The sequence below is a fragment of the Mirounga angustirostris genome, unplaced genomic scaffold (genome assembly GCF_029215605.1).
Source record: "Mirounga angustirostris isolate CCGP_5_RB_7025 unplaced genomic scaffold, mMirAng1.0.hap1 SCAF_10, whole genome shotgun sequence".
Lineage (NCBI taxonomy): Eukaryota > Metazoa > Chordata > Mammalia > Carnivora > Phocidae > Mirounga > Mirounga angustirostris.
This window is the reverse complement of record NW_026991718.1, coordinates 3,346,450-3,365,357: the sequence shown is the minus strand read 5'-3', so window position 1 is coordinate 3,365,357 and position 18,908 is coordinate 3,346,450. Positions and strand designations below refer to the sequence as shown.

General features: G+C 49.3%; 1 protein-coding gene across 1 annotated transcript in view; it reads left to right on the top strand.

Moving 5' to 3' along the window:
• Nucleotides 1–4,026: 4,026 nt before the first annotated feature.
• Nucleotides 4,027–18,908, top strand: part of GREB1 (growth regulating estrogen receptor binding 1) — a 71,425-nt gene continuing 56,543 nt past the window's right edge. Inside the window, exons 1-4 of the mRNA XM_045884108.2 lie at nucleotides 4,027–4,223; nucleotides 8,942–9,061; nucleotides 11,461–11,637; nucleotides 18,151–18,333. Coding sequence (XP_045740064.1) covers nucleotides 4,067–4,223; nucleotides 8,942–9,061; nucleotides 11,461–11,637; nucleotides 18,151–18,333 — 637 coding nt within the window. The 5' untranslated portion in view covers nucleotides 4,027–4,066. The remainder of the gene's footprint in view (nucleotides 4,224–8,941; nucleotides 9,062–11,460; nucleotides 11,638–18,150; nucleotides 18,334–18,908) is intronic.

Here is an 18,908-nt window from a genome sequence, read left to right as displayed (position 1 = left end):
GGGGTCACACATGCTCTTTCCAGTCTCCTGCAGCCGTGCGTTACGGCGAAGGTTGTGGTTCAGGTTCTGGGGTTGAAGATAATCGTGCACCAGCGTCGGGAGGAAGTGGACTAGCCTTGGAAGACAGGCAGTGGGGGATGATGGGTCAGGGTGTGGAAGAAATCCCTGCAGCTCATGGGCCTGAACAGCTGTAGCAGGAAGCTGGCAGAGACCTGCACGGGGAGGGCGCAGTCAGAGCTGAGCAGGGGGAGACTGCAGCCCCAGGCCTTCACAGGTGTTCTCTTCCTTCCACGAGGCCTTGGGGAAGATAATGAAGCTTCTGGATTTGACCCTGAGCTAGGCTCTCCTGTTCCCCTTCTGACGAGGGTGAGGGTGGGATTCTCACACATCCAAGAGCTCCAACTGTGCCTCCACCTCAGTCTGCTCTGCCCTCCCCCTCCAAAGCCTCTCACCTGACAGGTGGTTTTGTCTGTAGGCTAGAGCTCTGCAGGTAGGAAGTTGCCACATAGGTCAGTTTTGCCGCCACCGCCCCCCCCTACTAACAGAAGGGCCACAGAATTTGCATAGGATTCTCAGTGCTCCTTCTCCCTCCTTATTTACCCGTGTTTCCTTGTTACTATTTCAGATGCATCATTAGGTAATGTGTGGGGGGTACCTTTTCTTTGTATTTGCTTATAGATATTAAAGCTTCAATGTTTGCTTAGGGTTGCACAATTTTCCATTTTTTGAGTGCGAAGACTCTTCTGTGCCTTGGTTCCTTTTGCATTTCTCCTCTCCCTGCCCCAGGCTCCTTCCCGCCTTCCGTTACCCTTCCCCCCCTTCCCTCCCTGCTCCTCTCCCCTGCACCCCACCCCAATTCTATTTCTTTTCTTTGAACAGGAGTTCCTTCAGGTTACTTACCATCTCCAAGATTTGAATTTGTCGTCTTTAGAATGGGCTTCATAATATCGCTCACCTGACCACCAAACGAGTTAGGCAAGGGAGCATGCACGGAGCCTTGCACACAGTAGCTGGACAGTGAATGTTCGAGTTCTTTCTTCCTCTTCATTGTTCCGTCCACATTAGGCACTGTCTACTCTAACTGGTGGAACCCTCTGGGCTCAGGGTGCCAATCAGCCGTCAGGTGAGCGGGACAGGACCTTGGGAAGGTAGGGTATGGATGCCTCCATCATTTCTTTTGATCATTGAGCATGATTCTGTAGAGACACCATGTAAAATGGGATGGACTTAAAGCTCCTTTCTGTGTGCCTTAAGCTCTTTAGACAGACATCTATAGAAATAGACATTTGTGATGTTTCTAATTTGCAGCAACTTTATAGACTACCCTGAACCTGAAGTAATGCAAGGGTCTCCAAATGTGGCTAGTAACCCCTCATTTGTGTATTGAGGGGTCAAGGCTTCCTTGCATCAGGTCAAGGAAAAAGGCAGACACGAGGACCCTGGAGCCCCTTCTGACCCGGGCTGTTTGGGGGGGCTCGGGCTATCTGGCAGCTGACCTCTTTCTCCAGCACCTTCTCTGTGCGAGGCTAATTCTGGAGGCTCATTTCCCCAGGCTGGAAGCAGGGGCTGGCCAAGGGGCCCTGTGGTCAGGGATTATTGCTCCCAGCAGCAAGTGTTTAATGGTTTTCATTTACTTGTATTTGGAAGAGGAAAGGCTGAGACTTCCTTACAATAGAGACAGAGAAACAACGTGACTACTTGGCCCATTTTACGGTCAAGAGGGAAACCAGAGCTCTCTCAGGGCACGCCCATCTTGAAATGGCTCTGCGCCCAAACAAGGGAGGCTTTCCTAAGTGCGTCTTGCGTCTTAAGTCAGAGTGCCCTGTGAGGTGGTGGCTGGCTTGTGAAGCTGGGCTCACAGCTGGTGTGACCGCGGGCATCACTGTAATGTAGCACCAGCTACTTACCGCTCTGTGGTCACGTTAGCACTGGCATCTGCTGGGATTCTTTAGTCAAATGCTACTTTGAAAATCAGCAGTGTGGTAGATGAGAAATATATAAGGATATGGAAGTACTGAAGGATCTATCTCCTTTCCTCCCTTGAAGAGAGTTTATACGTCTCTTTTCTAACATCGGTAGGCTCTTTGTGAAAATCCATCTGGTATCCATCAAAAAGAAACCCTCACATTTTAAAAGTTGAGTTTCTAAAGGCCACAGTCATGATTATAACCCAATAAAAACTAGAAATAAGTAAGACTAAGGGCATCTGGATGGGCTCAGTTGGTTAAGTGTCTCACTCTTGATTTCAGCTCAGGTCTTGATCTCAGGGTCATGAGTTTGAGCCCTGCTTTGGGCTCCATGTTGGGTGTGGAGCCTACTTTAAAAAAAAAAAAAAAGAAGGCCAACTTCCTGCCCTTCAATCTTGACTATTTTGAAATTAAAAATGCATTCCTGGATAATTAACCCTATTAAGGAGAGAATCAAAAGGGGGATTTCTGTCTCAAAAGAAATGAAAAGGAGAACACTTTATACCAAACCTATGTGCCATAGCGAAAGAGACATCCAGAGGAAAGTATGTAGCCTGAAATAGCTTCATTATTAAAGGAGGTGGAAAATAAAGATGATTTTAAGAAGTTTGGAAAAAGTACAACAGATTAAGCCAAGAGGAAACAGAAAGCTAACTTTAATGAAATAGAAAATAAATGGAAAACACTAGGAATATAAATTTAAGTGCTGCTCCTTGGAAAGTGCTAAACATAGAGGTTTACCATGTATCATCAGAAAGAAATGTCTGAGCAAGGATCTGCACCTTCACTCAATGGAATAGGATGCGGTCATGACAGTTATTTTAAAAGCATTTGTAAGAGGATTTGAGTGAAATGTTCATGTCCAGTGAAAAGTGCAGAATCAAAAATTTCATTTATAGAATGATTATAACTACGTGAATATAATCTCCCACCTCCCTCCTGTCCCCAAGTTGTGAAGAAAATTAAGTCTGGAAAGAATACATCATCCTAGCATGGTGCGAATGAGGTGTTGATGCTCATGACAACACAAAAGGACCTTGAAAACATTGTGCTTATCTGGAAGAAGCCAGTCACCAAAAGACCATAGATCATAGGACTCCATTAATAGGAAATTTCGAGAGGCGGCAAATCTACGAAGGCAGAAAGTAAATTAGTGGTTGCCAGGGGCTGGGGCAGGGGGGGGGTGGTTGGGGGATTAAGGAGTGACAGCTTAAGGGTATGAGGTTTCTTTTTGGGGTGATGAAAATGTTCTAAAATTGAACGTGTGATGGTTGCATGGCATTGAATATACTAAAAACCATTGAGTTGTGCACTTTAAGTGGGTGAATGGTATGGCATGTGAACTGTATCTGAAACTGCTACCAAAAAAAAAAAAAAATCACAGTGGTTATCTTGGGGGATGGGACTATCAGTGATTTTTCCTCTTGTTTGTCCACCCTCTTCTGTAATTTCTAGATTGCCACGTTTTCCAGGTGTAATTCTACATTACTTGTATAAAGGAAATGGTAATAAGCTACAAAAACACTTTAAAGGAAGAATGTTAGCTTTTGGCCTTTTAGCAGAAAAGACAGTGATGGGAAATCTGCTAGCCTACCTTCTGAGAAGGTGCGGGGAGGTCTTGAAATCCTACAATCTGGAGATGGTGGAATTGTGAGCCGCCGTCCCAGACATAAAGTGGCGCGGGGCTACTCTTCTGTAAAGTCAAGGAGAATAAACCATCATTTGTCTGAGCTCTCTTGGGGCGGGATCCCATCTCAGGGAAAAGGCGGGGCGGGGTGGGGGGGCGCGGTCTGTGGAACCAGGGATGACGAAAGAGCTGGTTTCCAGCGCAATATGCGAAGAGGTGTCAGCCTCGGCTATCTGAGTGCTGAATTAGAGAAAGCTGTTACTTCGGTAACTTCCTGTCATTGCCCAGCACTAGCTGGTGCTGAGAGCCGCCCTGTCCTCTCAGCCGAGCGGGGCGATCCACGGCCCTTCCCTGGCCCTTCCCTCCTTGTGACTGGTTCACATCTGCCTTTGGGCTTCGGGCACAGCGTCAGTCTTTTCAACTGACGCTGAGATGTCATTTTAAATAGCATCCTCTGTCGTCCTTTCTGAAGATGGGAAACTCTTATGCTGGACAGCTGAAGACGACGCGCTTTGAAGAGGTCCTGCACAACTCCATCGAGGCATCCCTGCGGTCCAGCAGCCTGGTGCCCCGGCCGGTCTTCTCCCAGCTCTATCTGGAAACAGAGCCGCAGCTCTCCGCCCTGGAAGGTAGGAGATACGCTGGGGTAGGTCCTACGTCTGGTGCAACTCCTGTTGTAACAGAACAGGGAACTCGCTCCTCTCCCTTCTGTGTGGAAGAGTCTAGGAGAAAAGAATTATTAGAAAAAGAAAGGTGCACCTACCTTTTTCCTTGGCTAAGACTAAGTTTCGGCCATAAAGTTACAAGGAATGCAGTTATTCATTGGATAACGGGGAAGGAAGAGGGCTGCATTGGATTGTCGTGAACTGGTTGTTACTTATGCTCATTAGAAGGTTTGACTTTCTCACTTGGGTAAGTCAGAAATTTTAACATGCTTTGGCCCTTGGTGATATTTTTTTCTCTCTGTCCCAGGATTCATGGCCATATCTTTGCAAAATAGTCTCTAGGTGGTTTCTCTTTGTGGTCGCAGATATAAGAGCCCTCTAGAAACTTTGAAAAAAACCAAGAACAAACCCTTATGAATTGAACGTGTGCCAGGAATGAATGAATCAATTATATTCAGGCATGAGGACAACTTTAGGATTTACTTAGCTATCCAGAGAGTAAAATGGTTGTGTTTTCAATCTTTAGTGTGTCTCTTTAATAGCCATGTGTTTTTTATGTCAGAAGTAACCCCACAGCAGTCCATGGAACTTTTGGTCAGTTTATACCTTCCACTGGAAGTTCCCTGCAGACTTCACTTCGATATTGAAGGCAAAAAGTCCCGTTGTTTGAAACAGAAATAAATCAATTAAGGCATGCATGCAGTATGGCAGATCCTGTATTGGGGTAGTCAGCATGTGTGTGGGTCTGTGTGTGTGTGTGTGTGTGTGTGTGTGTTGGCAGGGTGTGGGGATGGCTGGCTGGGAGGGTTGCACATAAGGGAAAATGAGGCACAGAGCTGCTTGTGTGGAATCTGATAGTTCCTTATTCTAGCAGGGACACACAGTTCCTTGTGTCCATCTTTGAAACGTCCTTACAATGTTAACTTTACAAACAGCCACAATAAAGACCTAAAAGAGCTGGATGAGGGTCTGGGAGAAACTGGACCATGCTCAAAAGCATGAATTAGGAAAACCAAGAATTCTCTCTACATAGCGAAAGCACGTTTTCCAGCAGGGGAAGCGTCACTGCAACACAGGGAGGAGATGAGAAATGAGTGGGACATACAGCCTGTGTTTTTGGCTAGCTGACAGACTTATGTAAAATGTATGCATTAAACAGTCAGCCTTAGCTACTTTCAGTACTGAAAGTCTTTGTTGCTAATGATAAATTAATGATGGTGACAATGATGACTTAGTTCATGTGAATGGCACTTTAAAATCTACAAAGTTCTTTCCACCTGCACCTACTAAAGTGATTACACCCCATGATTTGGGACGCTGGGAGATGGGTTTGCTTGCAGATTGCAGTGTCGAAGGAGTGCCCGAGTCAGGGAGTTGCACCCTTAGCTTTGGCAGCTCTGTGATAGAAAGGGGGCTCACCTGTGGGGAGAGAGGGGGAGTGGAGAAAGCCCTGGGAGGTTCCCTGCCAGCTTTTCCTTCTGCCTAAGATCTCTGCGGACTACCTGGGAGGCTGCATCTCGAACATCCTGTCTTGTTAGGATGCCTTCCCCTGCCAATAGGGCATTGGGCAGGTGGCACTTTCCGGGGACAGCTTTGAGGCATCCCCTTCTCATGCCTCCCGTGTTGAGTGCTGCAGGCGCCCCGCCAGCTATTGGTGCAGCCCCCCTGTATGAAAACCAGAGCAGACCCTCCAGCTTTTCCTGTGCGTCCGCAAACAGAATAGAGAAATCCCGAGGGGCAGGAAGGACAAAGGAGGGGTCTGGTGGGAAGGGGAACACTGTCTTTTTTAGTTTGCTGGATGTCACCGTGAACTGAACACACAGCTCTCCCCCTGGATTCTGTGTTATAAAACTTGGCGCCGATGGCTTGTCCTGGCCACACCTTGTTTTGTCTGTCTGTCTGCCAGGGTCTCTTACTGCTGTCCTTCCTCAGACAATTACATTAAAGATGGTTTTTATGGCCAGGCTGCTGGTATCCTAAACACCCCTGGGTCTGTTAACATCTTCCGTGTTCCCGAGCAGGGGCCTTATGACTTTTTTCCCTGGATTAGAGGTCTTACCACACCTCCTTCCAGGGGAAAAGGCTTTTATGGGCTATTTACTTTTTTTTTTTAGTTTTTAGAGAAAGACCAAACAAAACAAACCCCACTCCAGCGTTTTGAGATAAGTATTAATTAATTAAACAAGATGCGGTTAATTCTTGCAGCCTCACCCTCCTCAAAATGTCATGTGGTTTCTTCTTGTGGAAAGGAAAGAAAATTTAGCTCTGCAGAGTGAAGAAGTGGGACAGCATCTCTGGGCGTCTGTGTTTTCGTGTTAAGGTTCTCAGCTTCAAATCCGGTTGGTCTTGTCTGACGCCGTGGTAATGCGCCCCCCCCCCCCCCGCCCCCCCGACCTTGGCCAGCAGTCTGGTCTGGTCTGCTCCTGGCTGTAATAAGTCTCCTCACCCTCGCCACTGCCTGACTGATCCCATCAAAGGCCCTGGGATGTCTGGTGTAGACCTTTGATCTTTGAGGTCTGCTTTCTCATCCACTGGATTCTGAGCTCTTTCTTTGACTTTCTGAGGCTGAAGGACCTCCTCTTTCATTCTTTCAGAGACTCTGAATTCCTCTTCCATTTGGCTTTAGCAGAATAACTGCAGACAGGCATTCCTGTGTGCCCTCAGAGCTCCAGGGTCTCTGAGTTCTTGCTTCTTCTTACTCAGACTGTTGGGGTCTTTGCCCTTCCCTCCCAGCCTCTGGAGTCTCGGCTCCGGGAGGAGAGTGGGTGGTGCAGCCGAGCACTCTGTGCCGCCCACTCCGTAGGTGGCCGCAGGATAGTCCCAGCCCCCATGGGGCCCTGTGCTGCGTAGCTGGCGCCTGGGGTCTGGGCGGGACTCTGTCACTTAGGCTAAAGCCACTCTACGCCTGCATTTAATGGCAGGAAGGAAGCATCTGAAGGAAGCTCCGGAGTTTAGCCCCACCACCTCCTTGTGTGCTTCCTGGGTAATCTTTTTATGGTCTTCCTGCCACCTTGGTGCACTCTAGGCTCAGAAAGACGAGACACCAGGGTTCTTCACTTCCCGCTCTGACCTACCCAAGGTCATGGGCATGAGCTGGCTTAGAATGTTCAGTTTCTTCTGCCTCTTGTCTCATGGGCACCTTTAAAATGGTGGCCACTGTACTGATTAAATCACATCAGGAAGACTGTGCAACGCTGAGGGCCGTATTCCCCCACATAGACTATAGCAGCTCAGAGTGGCCCTATATAACCACCTCATTTTAAAGATGTGGGATCTGATGCACAGAGAGGTTAAGTAACTTTCCTGTGGCCACACAGACAATGGCAGGCTTGAGAACTGAAGCTTGAGTTCCCTGATTCCCAGCCCCTCTCTTTCCACCGCACACGATTCCATCACTAACCTAGAACCACTTAACCCACTGGATGGACGGAGGGTGCGAGAGCCGAGGAAGAGGAGGTAGGAGAAATGGGAACACAGAAACGAGCACTAAAACAGGAGGCAGAGAAACAAAAAAGAAGAAAAACTGTCTTCCAGCCCAGCCCATTTAAGGATGCTTGTAATGACCCTATTCCATGAAGAAGGTTGCATGCTAGTTACTAAATGACATTTAAACCTGGACAAGTTGAGAAGGATTTTGGCCAAAAATGTCTATTAAAAGGAGTTAGGATGATACTTCCATAGCCTGGGAAATTCATTTAGATGAACCCCCTTGTCGAGCAGTGCTGGGTAAACAGGGCCCGAGGGTGTATGCCCATATCAGCTGGGCATGGGTCTCCCGGGCACTGTCTCTGCACGAGCATTTTGAGGGGTGCCTGGGTCACAGAGATGAGCGAGGGCAGGGACCCCACTCCCTGGGAGCCGAGAGTTGCGGGGAACGACAAGAAGCTCTTTTACCGCCGCGATGGAGTAGGGAGCAGTGAGATTTCCACGGCCAATCCCTGGCTCTTCTGGCCAGTTCCATGTTTGCCAGGACTCCTAAAATGCGACTGCACTTAAAAAAAAAAAAAAAAAAAAAAAGTTTCCTAAAGTCATAACATGCTTGGCCTTGTTCTGGAATGGCACTTTGTGTGTATGTGCCAGATTTGGGTGTGTTTGTATTTCTAGTCCTGTCTATGCATCCACTCTTCCCTTGGGGATAAATAGACACATAGAGTTTATATGACGGAGAGGCAGTTTACACTATATTTTGTATTCTAAGTGAAGCCGGATAGTCAATGGCAGAACATCAGCCGCAGGACATGGGCCTCACATGCACCTGGGAGCCTCCTGGCTGTGCTTCTTAGCAGGTCACCGAAGAGCTGTGGGCCAGTGATCGGGTCCCTCTCTGTAAAATGGTCTATATCTTAATCTTTGGCACCTCCCGCAGAAAGATTTTTGGAGTGCTTCATGTGCCATTCTTATCAACCAGTTATGTCTGTATTTAAGCCTCGTGCGTGAGCAGACTCGGGCAGCTCTGCTGGATGGAAAGAGAAGGAACCTGAATTTGAAGTCACGAGGCCAGGCTTGGAGCCTGAGTCCGTGACCTTGGGAAAGTCCTCTGACCTCAGCTGTCCCCTCTGAGCAGAGAGAGGCATGATGCCTGACTCCCAGCGTGTCTGTAGGGATGGGTTAATTATTAAATGGCTGAGACTTGCTGACCCCTTGCTTCTGCCTGTCTCCTCCCTCCCCTTTGCCACTTGTAGGTGGTAGCCGAGTGGACAATGAGGACGAGGAGGAAGAGGGAGAAGGGGGACTGGAGCCCAACTGTCCCCCAAATCCCTACCAGATGCACCCTCCACCTGAAGGCTGCTGTACCATGGACGGTAAGGCTGGCACCTGGGCTCCCCTGAAGCCCAGAGTCTGCAGCTGTGCACCGGTGGGTCCCCTGTGCCCCTGGCCCCTGGCTACACCACCCCGGGGACTGTCAGGCTCACCAACCCTCGGCGCTCTTTGGATAGCTCAACTTTACAAATGGATTTGGGTCCAATGGTTCATTTTTCTACATTGGTTGTTTGGAAACTAGAATATATTTCCCAGTTTGGGTCTGCTTGTGCTGACGTTTCACTCAGACTGATTAGTAAGAATAATCTTTGTCCGCGATCGTAATTTACTGTTGAAGAAGGCAGATATGTGTTCTCTCAGGAACCCTGTAGAATCAGTATGTTACTCCTGTTGCAGTGTTGAGGAACCAAGGCACAGAAATGCCAGGTGGGGGGGCACCTTGGTCTGATGATAAGAGCTCGTGCTCTGCACTCAGAGAAACTTGGAGTAAACCCCTGGCTCTGTTACTTACTAGCAGGACAGACTCTCTGAATGGTGTACGTTCATCTGCCCTGTCCCCATACCAGCTGAGTGATGTCACTAGTTAGTCAGTTAATTCACTAATGATTGGGGCCCCCACTCTGGAAATATGGAGATAAAAGGTACAAGAACTCCCAGTTTAATGGAGCTATGTAGGTAAGCAGACACTTTGCACATGACGTGGAAAGTGCCGACAGGGTGGGCTGGGCAAGTAGGGGTGCCTGGGAGCACAGGAAAGGTTCCTTACGTGGGTGGAGAGTTTAGGGAAGGCTTCCTGGAGGAGGTGGCCCGTTATCTGGGTTTTGGAGGATTAGCAGGAGTCTGGGAGAGGGTTGGGGGAAACTGGGACATTCCAGACAGAGAAACAGCATGTGCAGAGGCTCAGGAGGGTGAGAATATAGGCCATCTGGGGAGCTGCTAACAGCTTATTTAGGTAGGGGTCTGAGGTGTGGCTGGGCAGGGCTTGGTGCAGTGGTCAGATGGGGTGTAGAGGTCCCAGGTGCCCTGTGTGTGGGCCTGGACTTGACCTTGTGCAGGATGGCGGCAGGGGAGGCAGTCAGCCCTCACCGGGGCTACTGTTCCAGGGAGAGAGAAACTGGCACAATGGCTCTTCATGAGGTAGGACTTCTAGTGTCCACATGTTAAAAGGTCACCTAATTAAAGAAGGAAACCGTGAACTGTCCAGTGGTCATGATAGTGATTTTCAAAGAATTCTCCAAGTCAGTGTAGTAAACACTGTCCATGGCCTGTTTTCCTCCAGCTCTTCAGAAGGAAGGGCCCGGGCCATGTAGGTAGAAGGCCTGTAGGGTGCTTGACCTCAGCCTCAGGACTTTGCTTAGCTTCCCTAAGACAATGAAGGGGAACCACCCCAAGCTGAGGGGTGGACCTGGCTCCATCCCGGCCCACCTCTTAGCAGCTCTGAGCAAATCATGGAACCTCTCTGAGCCTCGATTTCCATCTCTGCAAACTGGGGGCTGAATCACTTCCCCAGAGGTGATGCAATGAGAGCTTTTGCAGAGCTTAACCTGGTCCAGTGCCTGGTGCACAGTGGATACTGTCTCCGGGCCTGCCCACCTCCCCGCCCTTAGGGTCCCTTCGTGGCCCTCCCCTGGGGGCAGGTGGGAGACTCTGGACACAGGTGCTGTAGATGGTGAAGCAGGTGCATGCTGGCGGGGTCTGTTCACACTGTAGAGTGTTGGCAGGAAAGCCTTGGGACCGTCAGGGTCATGTTAACTCTCATTGTCTCAGTCGGTAACTAAGGATGGAACCGACCCAGGAGATGGGGCCGAATGTGCCCTCATCCAGGAAGACCTGGGAGAGGACCCCTCCAAATAAATCTTAGCTGTTTCTTTCCTTTTATTTCCAGATATTTTAGGGCACTTATTATCCGAATGGGAAATATATTTAAATATATTTAAAAGCTCTAAAATACAAAATGTTCAAAAGGGTATAGAGTGCAAGCCTCCTTGATGATCACTCTCCTTGTGTCCTGGTCCCAGTCCCATCCCCAGAGACAGCCAGCATTACCAGGCTCTGGCTCTTCCTTTGTGACATTTGCATATTCCTCATACATGTGAGAAATGCAGGGTGTAAGATATACCACGTTACTCACAATTTCTTATGGATTTATCTTGTATACATTTTAATTGACCACCACTTGTCTACCGTTTTTCCTGCTGAGTTTCCCTTGTACATGAATATTATATGGTGACACGATAGTCTTCAGAGAAATTAACATGCAGCAAGTGTCCTGAGTAAATATGGTTATAATTTTATCTCTTGGAACTAATTTTAAAGACAGCCGCACGCAGAGGTGAGGTTTGTTCCTGACAAGATCTGGAATGTCCTCCCTTTGCCCTTGCAGAGCCTGGTTCTGGGGAAGCCCCTTGGCGCGCATGTGAGCCCTGTCCATTCCTCCTAGGGTTCTGCCAGGCGGGGAAGGACCTGCGTCTTGTCTCCATTTCCAGTGAGCCCATCGACGTCCCTGCAGGCTTTCTCCTCGTGGGGGCCAAGTCCCCCAGCCTGCCGGACCATCTCCTGGTGTGTGCCGTTGACAAAAGGTTCTTGCCCGATGATAATGGGCACAACGCTCTTCTTGGTAAGTCCCTTCTTTGCGGTTCCATCCGCATTTGGGGCAGGGACAAGGGAGGCCTTTGGGGGCGGAGGAGCAGGCCACCTTTGGGGGCCTCTTCATCAGCAGGTCCTGGATGGCCCTGTTTGTGTTTTTCAGTTGGCTATTTCTGTGTGGAATTGGAATGTGAATGAGATTTATTTTAAAATGTGACGAACTTCCTATAGAGAACCTGTCCTTTAGAATTAACTTTTTTGGATGTTTGTTCGTCACACCTTTTCTAAGTGCCTACCTGTGTCAAGAATAGGATACAGACCTGTCCTGGGTGGTTTCAGAAGCCATCAGACATGAGGTGGAGGGAGAACAGGGCCGAGTATGTGTTCCTGCTTGCAGAACAGTCATACCTTCTCCATAAAGTAGGGAGTGATTCCCACACATGCTCTTGGCTGTTCGGCAGTCTGGCCCCTTCACCAGGCCTGGTGTCTCCTTTGGAGGAGGACCAGGCAGGTGGAAGGGCCATAATGATCTGGTCCAGATGTAGCATCAGGAACAGTCTTCACTGTGGAACATTTAAATTTCGCGCTTGATCCAGCCCCCAAAGCTGAGTAGGTACATGCACGTCAGTGGTATTTATTAAGCACAGTTTATGTCTGAGGCATCACGTAAAGGACCCGAGGGGAGGAGAGACGGAGGGGAGGACAAGAATGGAGCCACAGAAAACAAAGAAATGGTTCCAGCCTCGAGGAGATGCGGCGGTGGGTTAATGCTGGGAAGCAAGGCAGGTGAATGTGGGTTGCAGGGACACACACAGCTCTGGGACAGTGACCCGAGAGAGAAGAGGTTCAGGCCGGTGTGGGCTTATCGTCACTAGTTCTTGAAAACAAGAATAATCCCAGAAAATTCACTCCGCCCGAGAAGCTCATGGAGTCCTTCCGTCTTAGGTTTAATTTGCTCATCGAGCCCACTCAGGATGCAGCCTGCTGGTAGGACAGTGCTGGTGACTTGGTCAGCGTTTGATCTGGTGGCAGCCGGGGCTCCAGCTGAATTCCACCACTTTGTGACTGTAAAGGAATTGTGAGGGCAGTAAATCAAGGAGGTTCTGGGTCTTGAAAGGTGGAGACAAGAATCTTTCAGTGCATTGGCCGCCAGCCCCCAAACAGCTCTAGCTCCTCAGGGGGCCAGTGCAGAGGAAGTGGGGTCTTTGTTAATTGCTCGCCAAAAAGCCATCGGAGGTGGGTAACGAGGGCTGGTTGGTAATAACCGATGCTTTCTTCTTTTAAAATAACTTTATGCTCTCAGCTTGTACACTTAACACTGTTTAGGTTTCCTGCAATTAACCCTGATGGCTGCACAGGGCAGGGTGGCCCTGCAGCCCTCTCCGGGGCCTGGGCTCAGTGCTTTTTAGTGATCTATAAAATGGAAGCTGTGAAGCATCTTGGGGGAAGGAATGGCTTTAGCTCCTAATTTATAATCCCCCCCAATCTATAATGAAGGGAATCGTGTTTTAGTGACTTTGAATCAACCGAGGGATTTTTGTCTGAGAAGATGAAAATCTAGGTGTATGTTTCCAGTTATTGACGGTAATTCATTGAAATTGGCTGACAGCTAAGACGGAAGAAAACACTGAGCTAGAATGTTCATTTTTTTCCTTTTAGTGTAAATGAGTCCTGTGTTTATTCAGCAGGCAAAGCATTGAGCGTTCATGGAATGTAGACCCCGGATGGCAGGTGGGCTTTCAGTTCAGCCCCGGGGCCCCAAAGTCAAGTCCAACCGGCTCCTTCCCTGGGGGTTTGTCACCTGGTACGAAAGCTCAGGCAGACAGGGACTCAGCTCAGAGAGCTGCAGAAATAAAGCTTAAACTACATCTCTGTGCCGCATGCTGTAGCTGGGGGGCTACGGAAGGGCGCACTGAGCCCCGGTGACGGGAGGGTGTCTCCGAGGGTGTGGTGTTTAAGCTCGGCCCTGAAAAACCAGTGGCGTTTTGCCAGTCAGAGAACGATAGCAGCTAAACATTAATAGCAGCCACCTTACTGAGCACTGACCGTGTGTCAGAAACTGCTCAGTAGGATCACATAAGCCGGCGCGGTGGGTACCTTATTATCTGGCATTTGTATATGAAGAAATAAAGGCACAGAGAGGTTAAGCGACTTGCTCAGGGTCACCCAGCTAGTAAATGGCAGGTCCTGAATTTGAATCCAGGTGCTCTGGCCCTGGTCTCATACTCCAGAGGACGGGGTGCTCTCGGGCAGGAGGGGGGCCATGTGCATGAAGGAGGATGGTGTGCTGGAAAACAGGGTGGAGACTGGGTATGGGGGCTGCTTGGGCCCCGCTTGTGAAAGGCTACGGTGCCCGGGAAGTCTTTTTTTTTTTAAGATTTTATTTATTTATTTGAGAGGGGAGAGGGGGGAGGAGCAGAGGGAAAGGGACAAGCAGACTCCATGCTGAGCAGGGAGCCCTACACAGGGCTCGATCCCACAACCCTGAGATTATGACTTGAGCCGAAACCAAGAGTTGGATGCTTAACCAACTGAGCCACCCAGGCGCCTCAGGAAGTCATTTTTAAACTGTCGAGGTAGAGAGAAGACTATGATAGTATAATGTATCTGTTTTGTCTCTTCAGCAGTTACTAACACAGTTGCATTTCACTCCTAACTCTCCCTTCTCTACGTTCTGAATTATTTGGAAGCAAATCCCGGACCTGTCATTTCATCTGTAAGCATTTCAGTGTGTATCTCTAAAAAGTAAGGGCTTTTTGTTAGAAATCCTGTACCATTATCATATCTAAAACATGTAACAATCATTCTATAACATCAGATATCCAGTGTGTTCAAATTTTGTCTTATAGTTTTTGTTTGTTTTTACAGTTGGTTTGTTTGAATCAAAATCCAAACAAGACTCTCCCAAAGCATTTGGTTGACCTGTCGATAATTTTCTCTTCTTGTATAAGCCCCTCCTTCCTAGTTTTCCCTTAACAGTTTCTAACTTGCATTTTTGCAAGTTTTAACTTGCATTTTAGAATGATCTCTTGGAGCTCATGAGCAACTGATTTCTTTCCCCACCCCCCTTCCCAAGGGAGAACTAGAGGCTGGGGAAGTAGTTCTGAGCTTTATTGTAGGATTCTAGAGAATCCCGGGGTCTTGGTTATGTTCCAAGCCTGCTAATGTACCGTCAGCATTAGGCCATCTTTCCGTGCCCATCGTCCCCATTCTGTTCCTGTCTCATCTGAACCCCGACTCGGCCCTTAAGGCTTTGCCTGCTGCTCGGGTGTGGCATGTGCCCACCTATGAAGGCTCCATCCTTAAATAGAGCTCGGAGCCCCTCTTGAGGTCCAACCTCGCCTGCCAGGCCCCGATGAGCCCTGCCTTGCCAGGAGGTCTTCCCACAGAAGGGAGAGCCTGGCTCCGTGTGCACACACAGCAGGTGCCATCTGGGCAGACAAGCCCGGCTAGACGGGGACCTGTGGGGGCAGCGATGGTGCCACCGTGTGTGGTCATGAGAGACTCGATGTTATGGACAGTCTCTTGTGCTGTAGGACATCGAAGGAACCGTGTCTCTTGACTCTGGATGTTTGTGCCTGGGAGTCTGAGGATTCGGGCTGCATCCCATGCTGTCTTCTCAAGAGATTATCAACTCCCCAGTCCTGAGGCAGATTTCCAAAGAGAATGGCTCATTTTATGCATCCTTGTGAAAACTTTTATTGCCTTGCAGACAATGTCGTGAAAAATTAGAATTACCTCATGTGTTCAGCTGGGGTGATTTCAGCCATTTCCCCGGTCTCCTGGGACTGGTTGGGAAGCCGTCCTGCGGTTTTCTTGATCAGCCCCTTCCGTGGTCCCAGATCACCTCTCCGAAGAGCAGTCTATTCTCCTGGCCAGAAATTGTTGCCAAAGCAGGAGAACACTTTGCTTGCTGCCTCCCTAAATATTTGCTGGACCCAGTTGCCCCTTCTGAACCACAAGGAGGGGTTCCTGATGGTCTGTGTTTCCCAGCCCTGCGTCTGAAAGGGAGCTGAGGTTCCACAGCCCACGTTACTCATGGAACCAGGGCCTGACATCCGTGTAGCTGCTTCTGGATGCCCATGCTGGCCTTGGCACGGCGCTCCTGGCATCCCACAGCCTTGCAGTCATTCTTGTCCACCCATCTTTTCAACACTTGGTGTTGGAAGATTTCTTGGGGCCTCATTCTTTGATGGCAGTTGAGCTGTGCATATCATAAGGCATCCAGGTTGGAGACAAAGGCATAAATAAAAAACAGTAGGTTATTATTTCAAAGAATATGCAGAAATCCTAAAGTGTTCACATGGATCGTTACGTTGTTTCTCCTGCCTTCCCTCCCGATATTTACTGACTGTCTACTGTGTGCTGGATGCTAGTCTGTGCACATAAATGTACATGTACACACACAGCCTGCAGCTACGTCCACTCACACCATGATGCCGGTGCTTTGGGGCACAGGGATAGTTATGGGGGAAAAAGACGTGAATTTCGATAAACACAAAAGAAGAAGTTACCATGGTCTTCTGAGCAGTATAAAGAGCATTAGGAGGTTGAGAACAGCAAGCTTCAGCCCTTTGGGTCAAGGAAAGCTCTGAAGAAGTCGACATTTGAGTTGGGCATTGGGTGACAGTGGAACACACACAGGTGGGGCTTCTGTAGGAAGGAGCATGAGCCTGGAGGCAGGAGGGTGGTGGGAGTGGGCAGGGGGTCCAGTTGGTGATTTGGCAGAGCAGAGTGGGGAACAGGAGTGGAAGCTGGAGGTGGGGGTTGGGTAGGATTCGGGGTGGCCTTGGACGTCATGTCTGTGGGTCTACACTCCGTTCTCGTGCTAGAATGGAGCGACACACTGTCTGCATCCACTTTGGACTCTTACATAACCTCTCTGGTTCTCAGGCTTCCCCAAAGAAGGTTGTGCTGTCCCGACTGACTAGTTGTTATGCCAGTAAAGCTGAGTGACCTGTCTAGAGGACAGCAGATGACCAGAACGTCCCTGGTTCTCTGTGCACGTTCATTCCCTTCCTGTCCCCTTAAAAACAAGTAAATGGAGAGCACGGTGTTTGACATTTCTTGGTGCCTTGTCTCTTTGCTCTGGTGCACAGAGAATGGATTCTGGAAGGTTTCAACCAACCTGTACCCATCCCGTGGCTCGACCAAGAGACTTGTCCTTCTTTCTAAGGCCTTTGAAGGAATATTAAATTTGCTTAGAGTAAAAGGGATCAGAAAATCCAGTAAGTTTCTGTAACGTAGATGTCTCGTTTCCCCGTGGAGATGTGGTGAACCTTCACTAACATGTTATTTTGAACGTTAGCCAGAGGCCTCAGGAATACCCTGTTTAAAAAAGCAGAGTTTGTGCACATGGCCATATGGCCCTCCTGGGCAAAGTCAGAGTGACCTTTGTAAACTTGCAGTCCCTGAATATGACAAAATAGATTAGTCTCAGCTTCAGGGGCTCCCCTACCAAAGGACTTTGTACCATAGAAACCAGACGCACCAGTGGGCGAAGCGAGGTCTTAAGGAAGGCTTTCTTGAGATGGTGGGTGTGAACACCAGCAGCTGTAGGGGGGGAAGGCAAATCAGCCCGTTTCTCCTCTGTGAGCCAGCGGTTCTGAGGATGGTTTGATTGGACTTGATAGTTCATAAAGCTCTTTTCATGCGTACTCTCTGGATTTTAACTGTTCATAGGAGGTAGTTTTGTCATGGGGCAGCCTTTCTGGAGCCTCACAGCTGGTGGGAACCTCAGTCCCTCCCCAGGAAGGCCCATTCGGGCCTCAGCAGCGGGACTCCGGCACGGTGACGGCCAAGCTCTTGCAGATGGTCTCTGCTCCCTTGGCTGCCGGGCCCCCAGCATTCCCTTGCCGCCATTCTGGCTGCACCGTGGAGCTCCTCATTTCTTTTCAGCAACTCATGGGATCGGGGTGTGATCTGGGGCTCCCAGGAGGTCTCTCAGTGTATCCTAGGGTCGAGATTCTGTGACTGGAGATAGGGACGTACCACCTTGTTACAGGTACTTGATCAGTGTGGACAGTTGAACACGACAGTTCTTGTCTTGTAAAGTTTGCTCTGTGTAACAGGCTTTAAAATCTGCCCCTGGAGCAAGTTCAGTCTTCCATGCTTGCTGGGGTGGGGCGGGGCGGGGGCGGGAGTTGTCCATGACTAAGTCTTCTTGGTCCTTCTTCTGTTTGAGTCGAGGTCATACTGACCCCTGGCCCAGCATAAGGTGCCAGGGACATTTGCCTTGTGGAATTTTCTGGTTGGTGGCACAGAATGAGGATAAGAGTTTCCTTTTTTTTTTTTTTTTTTAAGATTTTATTTATTTTCGACAGAGGGACAGAGTGTACAAGCAGGGGGAGAGGGAGAAGCAGACTCCCTGCTCAGCAGGGAGCCCGATGTGTGGCTCGATCCCAGGACCCTGGGATCATGACCTGAGCCGAAGGCAGACGCTTAACCGTCTGAGCCACCCAGGCGCCCCTCCATGAGGTCTGTATTATTTGAAGAGGATATTGAAGGTAAGTTGGAGACATTCATGGTTTGTTTCCTCCCCCAGGTTTCTCTGGGAATTGTGTTGGCTGTGGAAAGAAAGGCTTCTGTTACTTCACAGAATTTTCTAATCACATAAATCTTAAGTTGACCACTCAGCCCAAGAAGCAGAAACACCTGAAGTATTACCTGGTCCGCAATGCACAAGGGACTCTCACCAAAGGACCTCTCATTTGTTGGAAAGGCTCAGGTGAGCGCTTGGGCTTTGAGCAAGGTTGGGTGGGTGAACCAGGGGGTAGGGGTGGGGGTCTTCCAAGCGGGCCCAGGTGCCAGGCAGTAGGACTTTGAGGAGAGACTGCTCTGCAGGCATGATTGCAGGCCAAAGGTCAGCCCAGTTCTTGGGCTTCTCTCCTCCCTCCTGTCTCCCCGTATCACCCATGGCTAAGTCATCTATGGAGGGAAGAGGGCGGTGGTGGGGGGGATGGATTTTCAGAGGCCCAACCATAGGTGGTCCCTGGTCCCTGAGATACCCCCCCTCACCCAGTTGTGGAGGGACATGTCCCAGGAGGGGTCTCTGCGAGAACCTTTTGTCCCTCACTTGTCTGCGTTGGCTTACTTCTGGTCGCCTGGCCTCCCCCAGCCAACTGCTGTGAAGAGAAGGAAGGGCTTCAGGAGGAGCTGGCTCTGGGCGTTCCTCCCCACCCCTCTCGTCTTCTTAACATCACTTGATAAGTATTTCTTGAGCTCCTGCTGTGTGTCAGTCATTTTCTAGGTCCTGGGAGGCAGTGGTTCTTCCACTGTGGGACCAGATAAGAGTCTGTGATC